The 13,311-nt window shown below is 42.2% G+C and overlaps 1 protein-coding gene across 1 annotated transcript; it reads right to left on the reverse strand.

The window, feature by feature from the left end:
* Window positions 1-6,116: 6,116 nt before the first annotated feature.
* On the reverse strand, window positions 6,117-8,167 carry aplnrb (apelin receptor b). Its single transcript, XM_080476506.1, has one exon. The coding sequence runs from the start codon at window positions 8,120-8,122 to the stop codon at window positions 7,052-7,054; it is 1,071 nt and encodes a 356-aa protein (XP_080332632.1). The 5' UTR covers window positions 8,123-8,167; the 3' UTR covers window positions 6,117-7,051.
* Between the last annotated feature and the right edge of the window lie 5,144 nt (window positions 8,168-13,311).

Raw genomic sequence — 13,311 nt, forward strand, 5'->3', positions numbered from 1 at the left:
TCATTGCATAATACACAATTATGGTTAACTGCAATGCGGCTTAAATGCCGATTTTTAGTTTATAGTCAACTTTAGATTACAATTTGACTGTCAGATATGAAAAGTATTTGCGCTTTAAATCTTTGAGAGTGCCGACTTTACATAATATTGAAATTAGTAAATATCCATTTGTTGTTGAATGACAGAAATTTTGCTATTAACTACATATTCTGAGATGTGGTGCTATGTAACTGGATAATCTGCCTATTTCTTGCAGTAAATAGCATATGAGCTTTTGCTACAAAGTTTTTATTAACAACATTTACAATAGCTCCAGTAATTCAACCTTGAGAACATCAGAGTTTCAGAGAACGATTGAGGAAAAACTGCTTGTATTTCTTGATAATTGCAGAGTGTCATTTGGGACCTTTTTACACTCTGGGGGGACCATATTGCAGGGAGTCGGTGTAAAGGAGGCCTGTAGTTTGTCTCCTTTTCTTTATTTGTTCAATGGTAATGGGTTTGTGCCCAGTGTAAAGCTTCTTTTTTTTCACTCTACAAAGTTCACTTATAAAGAAATACAATCAATTGATTTCATTAAAAGATAATTTCGTAATAATGTCCAAACCCTGGCTTTGGAGGAGTCTGTTGCAGGTTCTACTTGCAAATTAAACATCATCATACATCAATAAAAAATGTTTGCACTAAATGTTTTTTTTGTTTTTTTTTACCTGTAGCCCTCAAATTGATGCAGCTGAAGCTCTTAACCGGCTGAGTCCTGCTGTGGCTGACAGGGCCTCCATTTAGAGCCGAGAGAGGGAAAGATGCACAATGGGGAGGATAGAGTCGGGAATGAAGGGACACTTTGTGCCCGGCGAAGAGGATGATCTCCTCGAAGAGTCTCATAACCCAAGATCCGGAATCAACCGAAGCTTGGGCACTTCCGCTCTTTCGGAAACGACGTGTCTTCACTAACGATGGCCGTCTTGTTTGAATGCCTTTGATATGTCTGCCATGTCAGAAGGGACAGAGAGGCAGTGAGGGGACAGTGGGAGAGGGGGGAGACACATCGGAGTTGTTACTTCAGGTGTTTGAATCACATGCCACTATAAATATATTATAACATTTTACAGTATATTCTTATTAATATATTCTAGCATTTTGCTGTCCATTCTTATTTACTGTGTTTTTCTGTTGTCAAACACTTAAAAAAAAAAAAAAAAGATGACTTTTTACATCATTTGGGTGTTTCTTGACGTAATAATTGTAAAAGAAAATTTGAACCACGCACACAATGCCTTCCAAGACCTCAGGTAGACCCAGCGTCTCTGGCAGAGGGCAGAGATGCTGCTGAAAGGCAGGATATCCCCCTTCCTTGGCCACCTTCCATTCACTCTTCCTGCATGGCCTGCTGACTCCTATCCTGTCCGTCAGGTCTGTCACTCTCCTGGGACGAGTTCTGGAGGAGCGGGTGGCAGGAAGCCGAGGGTCCTCCAAGACTCTCGGGGGGTCAGCATCTCATCCTACCATGCATCGGCCAGAACAGGCTCCAGGTCCGGTCTGCAGGCCCCGCCGCTCAGCCCCTATTGTTAGGACGGAGCAAAAAGCGTGTGCACACTTCCTATGTCTATTTTCTGCCTGGCCTGGTTTATTGGGTTCTGATTTATAACAGTTGGACATGTGTTTGTAACATACAGTAGACCTGGCTACAAGCCTGGTCTAAAACAACACAATGACGCAGGCTATTAGTCACCCATTCATATGACAATGGATGAAAGAGGGTGGATAGCTCAACAGAAACTCTTAAAAACCCCATTTACATTTCACTGATAAGGAAATTGGCCCTGGGTTAGAGAAGGGTGGCAGTTAAACCTTTTCACACTGCATCACTGTGTGTTTTAACACATCACCTGAAAAGCCAGAGAAGATTTCCGTTAGTTTCAGTTGGCATGTCACTGGACTCATTGTGCAAATGTGACTGGCTGGTAAAAGCAACTACGAATCAAGCCAAAACCCCTTAACGCTTGACTCAGCAAAAATATATCTTGAAACAAACCCAAATATAATTAAAAGTATACTTAAAAAATGAAGTGGAATTATCAAATGTTGAGTGTTTCAATTGTTTTAATGAGCATATCATTGCCTTTGTTTTTCTGTTCAACCAGTCACCACCCTTAAAATCTTCGCCTTCCTCTGACATGACCAATGAGTTTATTTTTTAATGCTCAGTCTTTTCATTTTGTTTCCTTTTCTGTGGATGAAGTTGGTGGAGCTCCCCTCTCGCTGGACACCAAAAAAAAACCTGCAGTGTCCAGGTAATTTCGAAACATATTTAAAAAAAAAATTGCAACAGATTTTATTGCAAAACCTTTAACACGTATTTCTAACCTCACCCTCACTCAAAATGTCATTCCAAGAGTGCGGAAATCTGCCCATGTGCTGCTACCGTTAAAAGGAGGAGACCCTAACCCTACTCTACTCAACAATTACAGACCTATTTCCAACTTGTCTGCTTTGTCGAAGATCCTTGAAAGATTGGTCAGTAATTTATAGAAAGATTTCATGAATGCTAATAACATTATCTCCCGGTACCAGTCTGGCTCCTGACAACCACATTGTACCCTCACTGCATTCTTAAAGGTTGTCAGTGACATAATTAAGTAAATAAGAACATTTGTGCCATTCTCTTCATCGATCTTTCAAACGACTGCTCAATGTAAGGATGTCCCTGCAGGCAGCTGGTTGGTTTGAAACCTTTCTGAGTGAAGCCAATGTGTTAAATATAATAATATTGTCTCTGCTGTATTAAATGTCATATGAGGGGCCTCCCCAAGGTTCTGTCCTGGGTCCACTTATTTTGACTATTTATGTTAACAACCTGGGTCATAACATTCCACAAGCGCATCTTCATCATTATGCTGATGATTCTGTCATTTACTGCCACGGCGCAACCCTTGCTCAATCCCTTTAGTATCTGCAAGCTGCTTTTGATGCTGTACAACTACACCTGTGTGGCTGTGTTGATTGCCTCAAAAACCAAAATGATAGAAGCTCAATCTAGGTTTTTATTTTAGAAGACAAGTCGTGTTTTTCATAGGAGAAAGTTGGTTGAGGCGATGTTTATCGCGGTGCTTGACTGTGGTGATCTGCTGTTTACCCCCGCCGAATGCTTGCACTGCCTGGACACTGTGTACCATGATGGCTCTCTGAGGTTTGTCACAGTGTGCAAAGCTCTAACTCACCATGGTACCTTGAAAAAGAGATGTTGCAATCTCAACGGTTAAATATAGGTTAAAAAAAACCAACAAGAAAAACGAGATTATAGCTGTTAAAAGTAATGTAACAATGATCTTGAGATGTAAAACTGCATGAAAACCTTCGAAATGATAATTTGATCAATTTGTGTAAAAAATGTGTATATATTTAGACCTGATATTTACAGTCGTCTCGTGTTGTTAGAGCTGGGGAAAAAAAGAGGTGCTGTTGATAAGCAGATGACAGTGGCGTCTACGCAATGAAATTATAGATATGATTAGAAGTCTGAGTCTGGTAACTGCTGTTTTATGTGACTCTGCTGCAGAAATGCCTCATACAAGTACCGGTATTCAGCTTTAGGATCTGTCTGAGAGGGGGGAGAAAAAAAAATCCCAACTATACCGCTGAAAGTTGGTCTATTTGTTTTTGTTATTTGTTAGAAGGGAAAAGAAAGACTGTCTCTACCATCAGGATTCCTTCAGGCGAGTCTGCTTCCAGTGCAGACACGCTTAATTTTCACACTCAGTAATTACAGGAGTGAGGAAACATTTGTGTTTGTCATCTCAGACAAACACCCAGCTCAGCGGATGATCAAACGGAATAAATCACGTTTCTCTTGTGGCACTTTTGGCAAAGTTCACTATGTGAAATGTGTGTAACACGATCACGTAAGCCCCACGGTACTCAGAGACTCGTGAAAAGAATCCGTCCATCTGATCTTTCGCAGCTCGCTCTGGTTTTTGATGCTAACAGGTGGAGGATAATGTGACAAGTCGTCTTGTAAAAGCAAATAGCTCATGTGTGGGATTTCAAAATGTACTGTGTGCTGTTTCACCCAATGGCACATTTTGTTGTGCTGACCCTGGGAAGCATGGGGCCTGTTTCATGCAGTTTCCCTGGAGAAAGTTAGTAAAATCACTTTAGGACGGTCCCTCTTTTATTTAAAAAAAAACAACAACAACAACAAAAAAACAAAACGGGTTGTACAGTAAAATTCAAGCTCAGTTTGACAGAGATTTTGTTTGCATATCTGCGTTTGCGCCCCGACTCAGATTAGATTAAGGAGATCCGAGACAGTGATGAAGGAGGCCAGATGAATGTGGCTGCAGCTGTTGCATTTTCTTTTTTCTTTTTTTTCTTATGCACCGACAAACGCCATGTCACCTGTTTGAACCTGAATTCACAGCTAAAAGTTTCTGTCAACAGAGAGTTCAATCCAGTCACATGTACCCAAAAAGTGGTCCCCTGATTCGGACCTTAACTGTAATTGATTAAGACTAAGCTACATTACAGGCATTACAATTGAGGCAGAAAGTCGACAGCCATTACAAATGAGTAACCGAGGATTAGTCCAATCCCTCTGTGTCCCCGCTGGTTCTCCTGCAAAAAAGCTCATTACGGTCCAAATGGGTTAATCAGTGAATTGTAATTTAAAGCTCAGCAGCCCGTGGTAGTGTTGACATGCTGAAAGCAATTATCACACCGTTGATCACATTAGATAACAATAGATTACATGAAGAAATAAAGAGGCTGGACTGAGGTGAAAAGTAAGAAAACAAATGTTTTGTAATTGTACTTGAGAGGAAAGTTTAAAGACTCATATAGAAGACTCTTATAGAAGACTCAATAGAGGCGTGTGAAAAGAATGGAATGTCATTTTAAAGGGTGACTTCTTTTTTTAGTTATTTTGATTCTCACACCGTGTAAACTATAAACTTTCATAAATTCTAATATAAAGAAGTTTGACTGTTTGATATAAATATGGGGAAGATTAATGTTTCCAGTTAATGCCTCTCCAACGTCAAATCTTATTTCAACCTTATAGAATTTAACAAAAAACACACAGGAAAGATCTTTACTGGGCATAACATTTCATTCATTGTGGGTGAAAAAGTGAAAATGACCCACCAAACGGAGCAGACACGAGATGGATAATTTGCTGATGGGAGAGTTAAATGTGAATCTTTGACAGGGAGAACAAAAAGTCACGTGGCTGAAACTGCACCAGAAGACTGAGCCGATCCAGAGTAGCATCACGCATCCCATTCATGGTTGGATGTAAGAGAAATGTTTTAAGATGTTGAAGTTATTTATATTTGCTGAACCAGAGATGAGCAACTTTAACCATTGGGAGGGCTGCAACACTCCATTCTTTACTACCAAGGGCCAAATTGGGACTTCTCATTCAGGAAAAGTTGATCCCAAGTTTAATTCAGCCCTGCGGTTACAGAGTTTTTACATGTGAAACAGTGTTTGCATGTGGTTACAATGACTTCAATGTTCTCATAAACTATGAACCAACAATGTTTCACTGAGCATGGAGGGTCACGTTGAGCCTGCGGGCTGCTGGTTGTATCTATTCATTGTAGGCCATAAACACTTAAAAAGATGAAGGCTTTTGCAAATAAAAAGGTGACGTGAAATGCAAATTGTAATTTTCTGTTTCATTCCTACCTCCTTTCTTAAACTTACATGAACAAAAACAACTTTGAAAGGGGATTTTACTTGATTAAAAAAGAAATTGTAAGCGGTATTTCTTCTGACGTACCACTGTAATTTCCAATAATTACCACTGAAGGTTTTAGTATCTCTGGAACAGAATCATCCATTGCACATTTTTGTGCGAGAGAATGGAAAGTGAAGAAACAAACACGTTGGGAGAGGGAAACAGAAGTGGACCGTGCATTTCCTGCAGACATATGCTTTGATTTCGGCCCTGTCAAACACAATGGAAAGGAGACGGCCCCCTCGCAGCAACACACCAACAGGAAGAAGCATATTCACCAGACAGGAGAAAATACATTCCAGGGAGCCTTACTTAGCAGAGTGACACTGGACAGAGAAGAGCTTTTTTTGTTGTTTGCTTGTTTGTTTTTCAGAGCACCTTTTTTAATAGCAAATTATAGACATGAGTTCAAAAATAATGTGTATTCACAGAATGCTTGTCAGGAACAAATTCATTGATATTCTGACACACAAACGTAGTCCTTCACATGCAGATGTGCCAGGAGACTGTCAAAACAGTCACCTTTTAATTGGGTCTTTCACCAACCTGAAAACATTTGTCAGCTGCCATTTGTCTATCTGCTCTGTCTACACACACACACACACACACACACACACACACACACACACACACACACACACACACACACACACACACACACACACACACACACACACACACACACACACACACACCCACACACACACACAGTCTTATCTGACTCAAACACGTCTCGTTGACTGACACACCCATCCCGCAGATATAGCTCTTCTGTCTGGGGCACAGATACTACAGACTGATCCACGGAACACAATGATCTATTGGTAGATATCACACTCCACACTCAGGTGTTTACTAATAACAACAAGAGCAGCAGGGGCAAAAGCGTGACTGTTACATGTCACTGTGACTTCAGGACACAGTTTCAGAGTTCAAAGCTCAGTACTTTGCGTAAAAGTCCACTTGCAAACTGAGACAAACTTGTGAAAGTGTCTTTCTCCTTCCATAAGTTTATCCCTTTTTTTTCTTTTCTTTTTTTTTTTTACAAAAGTTTGTTTTAGGCTTGTTCCCTTGTTTTAGTTCAGTTCTGCCTTCCTGTCTCTGAAGGCTGGATTTTCAGCGAGTCCAAAACCACAAGTCTTCCCTAGCCAAGTGCCTACAGTCCACAGCATCAGAGAGGAGCAAAGGTGACACCCTGAATGTGACCGTAGATGATCTGTAAGCAAGCACCCACCGAGTTTTGATTTGCCTTGCATAGTTCTGCATTGTTCACCTCCTCCCCAGCATGCCTCTGGGCATCCTGGGTTGGTGTCACACCTTTGTAGCCGGAGACTGAGCCTCTGTCTTCTGTGTGGACAGGGAGTTGGCCGGGCTTTCCTGCAGGAACTTTTTCAGGTTGAGCAGGCACAGGCACTGGGATCTGAAGCGCAGGTCGAAGAAGGCGTAGAGGAAGGGGTTGAGGCAGCTGTTGATGTAGGCCAGGCAGGTCGCGTAGGGGTGAGCCAGCAGGAGGAAGCGCAGGAAGGCACAGGTAGCAGGGAAGAGGTCCAGGTAGGACAGGGCATCGGCGCTTTTCACCACATGGAACGGCATCCAGCAGGCAGCAAAAACTACCACCAGCGTTGTGATGATCTTCAGCAGCCTCCTCTTGCGCTGGTCCTCTTTGCGCAGAGTGTTGAAGTGGCGGGTAACAGTACAGCCGATGAAGCCGTAGCACACCATCATTGCCAAGAAGGGCAGGAGAAAGCCCAAAGTCGAGGAGGAGATGCTGAGGCCGGCGATCCACAGGTTCTCCTGTTCCTTATTTGTCACCACCAGGCTGAAGTCCATGGCGCAGGACGTGCGGTTGGTTTCTCCATCGTACTTGGTGGTGCGGAGGATGAGAGTTGGGGCAGCCAGCAGCCCAGACAGCAGCCAGATGGCCGTTAGCGAGCCGTGCATGTGGCCCCGGGTTCGCAGCTGGGTGCTGGACAGCGAGTGAACTATGGCCAGGTAGCGGTCGAAGCTCATGCAGGTGAGGCAGAAGACGCTGGCGTACATGTTGAGAAGGATCACGTAGCTGCTGATCTTACAAAGGGCCATTCCAAATGGCCAGTGGTAGCCCATGGCGGTGTAGACGGCCCACAGAGGCAGCGTTACCACGAAGGTGAGGTCAGCCAGGGCCAGATTGCCGATGTAGACATCGGCAGCTCGCCGCTTGCCCTGGGCTCTCCACACGGTGAAGATGACCACCCCATTTCCGGAGAGGCCAAGGATGAATATGAGCATGTAGAGCACCGGGATGACAGAGTATGACGGCGTCCACTCTGAATAGTCACACATGGTGGAGTTTTCTGTCTCTTCGTAGTCGTAGTACTCGTAAGGACCCACCGTTGGCTCCATCTCCAGTCTCGGTTTTCTCTTTCCAAAGATGAATAAAAGTCTTTGTACGGGGCAGATAGATCCACGATAGCTGACAGCAGTCGGAACTCTGTTGCTATGTGTGAAATCTGCCCTCGCTTATATACCCCCACCCGACTTGCACCCTCCCCTGACATCCCCTCCTTCTCAACTCCTCCTCCACTCCGCTCTGCTCTGCGTACACACCCACTCTACTTCCCATCCATTTGATAAGCACTTCTCTGTGACTTTAACCTGCATGATACTATAAGTTTTTCTTTTAATTTGGTTTCTTAAAACATTTCTTTCTTTCTTTCTTTCTTTTTTTTCACATTTTCTACTTGAACAGAAATCTTCGCTTTTTAACTTGCAACACTTACAGTTTGTTCACAGGATAAAAGTTCCTTGGATCTGCTGAAGAGTTACGTCTGGGCAAGATGACTCTAAATTTTAATATCAATGGGGAATCGTTTTGAAACTGGAGCACCCTTCAGGTGAACCTACATTTCTAGGTCTCTCCAGTCCTTCGCCTGGACACGCACCAACAAGTTAAATCCACAAAGTAAATATAAAATAAAAGATGTTTGCGTTTCATCATTTTCAAGGTATTTTTGACCTTTTTATCTGAAAGCCGATACAGCTTATAGAGCTTATACATCTTCATCTACAACCTTCATATGGTGTTTCGATTTTAAAAAAAGAAGCCAGAAGTGAAATAAAGCTCTTATTTTATTTAAACTTTTTAAATTAAGAAAATTTATTCAGACTTAATTTTGTTGTTGTTGTTGTTTTACAGTCACGCATTGGATCTTCTTGTCAATGTTATGTTAGAACAATAGACCTGAAGCAAAATTCACACCTTGTAAACTTTTTTTTTTTAATCAATTCCATTTCCAAAGCAAGTTCCTGGTTAAAAACGACAAACAAACAAACAAACAAACAAACAAACAAACAAACAAGAAGCAGATGATTTACTGAATTGTGTTTAATCAAGGGTAGAATTAAGTGGCCAAGAATTAAGTACAACAAAATACAACATTTGAAATAAAGTTCCTTGAATATCCTGGTGGCTATGAAAGCCTTAAATGTAACAAAAAACAAACAAACATCCAAACATGTTCTGCCAATAAAAGAAGAAAGAAAGATCCTAATTGGATGAAGTGGTGTAGAAGATGAATGTATGGTTCTGATAGGCTTACAATGTGACACCTCTGGTTATTTATATTGTTAAACTTATATTCTACCTCTTTTTGGTTTGTTTTTTTAATTAGTAATCTTCGGATCTACCAGAAGAGAAGAATCTCATGTTGAGTGGAGATTAAATCTAAATATCTCTATATCTCTATATCTCTATATCTCTATATCTCTATATCTCTATATCTCTATATTTATATCTAAATACTGTGAGCTTCCGACTGGCTGAGTGAGAAATGTCTGAGAGCTTGCAGCAGCAAATATCGCAGCATTAACCACAATATTTTTATCTACTAATGCAATCTGTGTTAAACGGGCATATAGAAAAGTGACCCTGCAGAAACGTGCCTGTACAACACGCTTTCCTTCAATTGCTTCTCAGTTTCCTCTGAAAACCTCAAAACTAAGTTCCTTATTTGACCACGAGATTAAGCTGTAATAACATTAAATATAATGACAGGAAACGTTTGATTCTTGACGTTTTATTATTAGCACATCCAATGTTTCTTCATAGTTATGATTTTAAGTTGGGATGTGTTTTTATGGTCCTTCAAAATACTAAATTGTCCCTCCTTTATACGTAACGATTAATCTCACGTCTTGCTGATTTTTAGCACAAATGGGGAGTTTATAAAGTGTCCAGCTTGTGTTAATCAAGTTGATATTCTAAACTTTAAAAGCTCTTAACTGGGGAAAAAAGGGAGGGGAACTCTTTTAAGACGTCTTCTGGTCTGCGTTTCTCATCTTCATTGTATTTTTCTGTCCCAGGTGGGACGTCTCAGTCTGCAGTCTGCTCCGTCTCTCAGCAAAGTGGCAGCCGTGGCGCCAGGGCACCGACCTTTAGACACAACTACTGTATCACTCAGCATTCATCCTCCACCCATCCCTTCCTCCACCGCTCGGACTCTGCCTCCTCCCTCCTTCTCCCAGTTCTCTGCTTTGGCCATCTCACCCATCCTCTGATTATCAAGATGAGGATTTATTCCCGTATCCTCTGCTGTCACCAACGTCATTTACCCTCAGGGAACCACTTGTTGTTGCCAGTTATTGTGATGTGAGCCGGCTGTATTTGTTCATCAAAACCCAAGTGATTGTGTGCCTCCATTCGAACGTCTTCTCGCTGCTGCAGGATGTTGGCCAGAACAGGAAAAAAAAGCAAAGTGGAGTGAACGAATGAATCAAAGCAAGTTTCCTATCTGTACTCTGGTGGCATAGTGATCTGTTTTTAGCCACATTTGTTGATGAGGATGTGAATAAAGCTGTCGTCCACCCACATTCCCAGAATCCACTTATCGTCATTTACGGATCAAGTTTCTCAAAAATGAAATGAGAGGAGTTGTTTTGCAAGGATGACCTCCGAGAGACAAAAGTCCCAAAACCTTTTATTTTTAGCTTTTAGGAGGGACAACTTCCGATTGGACTGAGCTAAGTCTTGTAGCAGAGCATCCATCCTTGCTACCAGCATACCAGAGCTCCTGTTCTCACAACATTCAGCTTGTTTTTCCTCTTGATTGCCCACCTGTGTCTCATATTGATTGTTGTTGGTGTTGTCTTCTCATGTGTGGCCTTCCGCTATAAACCACACACCATGAAGGCACCGTGACGTTCCTTTTATTTAACCACACTGAGGCATATCAGCGTTCATCCTTTCCCTTCGTTCAATTCAATCAACACAAACCACTGAATCACTGGCAGCATGGAGAAGAGTGTGTGGACGTTCCTCCGACGCTACACAAAGACATGGAGACACGTCACACAGTGCTGCAGTGTCAGTCCGTCTGCAGCGCTGCGCAGCATCACTTTGATCTTTTATCGTGACCTCGTGTGTTTGCGTCTTTATGAGTCTGGTTTGGTGACACTTGCACCACCAGTAGAGCATGAGGTGTGTGTTCTTGTTGTTTAGGTGTGTGTGTGTTTGCTGGTCGGGGTCTGACAGTTGTTTGATGTGTGTGTTAAGCTGTCAGACCACATGCACAGAGCAGCCCCGCCCCCCGTAGTGAGACAGCTGACTCCTGGATGCTTCACATGTGATCCGCTCTGACTCAGACCTGCGCACCGCTCAGAGAATTCGTTTCTTGTTATCACACGCCCGACAGAACACCTGAGAGCAGGTGGCAACCCAGAGGCGAATACTGAGCCATCAGCACCGCTGACATTACTCATCAAATCTGCAGTCTCATATTCAGGTTTAATTATCAGGATGTCGTCACAATCAACACTTCCAGGAGGCTGAAACCATCTGTTCACTCCTCCACTCCTCCCTGTCGGCGAGGTGAAGGAGGTGATTGACGCCAAGATGTCAAACACAAAAGCCAATACAAAGACCACTTTACTCACTTGTCTAAAAGTCTTGAACTGCGGATTTAGCACCACATACTCCGTACATACACACTCAAACAATATCACCCAAAACTTTACTTTCCGATATCGGTATTTTTGCAAAAACATTTTGTTTATTTAAAGAGATTGCAACACATTCTTCTGATATAGACTTACATCTACAGGAAAGGTCATAATCATTCCAATTCTATACATTATAATGATTCAGTGCTGAAAAAGGACTGTGTTTTCAATTTTATTTCTGCCCTTGATTCACAGTTGTATGTCATCATTTTGTCCACTTTGCCTTTCCTGCCATAGATAAAGAGTTTTATAAAGAAACGTGTGCAGGTCCTGCATGTTGTCCAGCTGATGGACCTTTTTTGTCGAAGGCCAGGAAGCAGCAGCCGTTCAGTCCCGTGTACATCACAGCAGTGCTCGGCCCTGATTCAGTTTAGCAAGATGTTTTCATGACTTTATGACCCTGATGACCCAGCGACACGACACTCAGTCAGACCTCAAGATCAGCAGCAGCTACTACTCGACATACTGTGAATTCCGAAAGAGTTTATGCATGGATTAAAAGTCTGGAATAAAAGATGTGTCAGCTTTCGTGGCCTGACATGCAGTTACACCAATTAAATCAAGTAGTTTTATCTTCTGAGTAGTAGTAGTACTCTGTCGAGACCATCACGTGTGAGGGGTCTAATTTCATTGACCGTCTGTGGGTCAGCTGACCGGAATTGCCTGTTGACAGAAACCTTCCTGCTTTCAGCGTGTTGTTGTCTCCTGCAGCCAAATGCTGTATTTTTCAAAAAGAAATATGAGTGCAGCAGAGGGAAATCCCTGACAGTTTGCACAAAAAGGTATAAATAACTGTTGCATGAACTCACTCAAGGTCAGTGGAGAAACCTACTTTGGGGTGGGGTGGGGTGGGGGGTGGGGGTCTCATCTTCTCTTATGGAAGGCCAGCCAAGAGTTTTAATTGGAACAAAACTGAGAGGCTCGTGTATCACCCGAGGCAGAAAGGTGACACCGTAATTTGTTTACTCTGGCAGGGAGATGTATCAGTGCTTGTATTTGCCTTCTGTCTGACACAGGATAAAGAGCGGTATGGTTTGTTTATTTGGTGACCTGCGCAAACTCCTGAGGTAGGAGGCAAAATATTTCTAAGATAAGGCAGATGTCTAGAGAGGATGGCAGTTATAAATCGGATCTGTGAGGGTGTTGTCTCTTGTAAATCAGATTTTTATTTACAAATGAAGGCAATGACTAAACTAATTACTGAAATCAACAGTCACATAACATATTCTAACCAAGAGCGGAGTGAAACAAAGCTCAAGAGGTACAATTTCTTTTCAAAATACTCCAAACTACTCACTAACTTCTAAGGTTGTCCATCTATCCATATTTAATAACATCAGAAACCCATCACACACACACACACAGAGGCAGACAATCTCACAATTTAAGGTTGCACATTCTCCAAAAGAGGAAATCTATTCTAAGTACGACGGCAGTAAAAGTGAAATGCACAAGTAATATGAGTCTCAATTTTCAAAAAGCAAAACGTAACCAACACACAAATTAACTGTGGGTGAAAGCTGTATGCATAAATGACAGGCTGCACACTGTTTAACACTGCAACTCTCAGGGAAGAATGGAAACGATAAAGGTTA

Source organism: Lipophrys pholis (genome assembly GCF_963383615.2).
Source record: "Lipophrys pholis genome assembly, chromosome: 12".
In the NCBI taxonomy this organism is placed as follows: Eukaryota; Metazoa; Chordata; class Actinopteri; order Blenniiformes; family Blenniidae; genus Lipophrys; species Lipophrys pholis.

Bases quoted from the DNA above. Each gene is read 5' to 3' on its own strand.
- aplnrb (XM_080476506.1), bottom strand. From the start codon at position 8,122: ATGGAGCCAACGGTGGGTCCTTACGAGTACTACGACTACGAAGAGACA.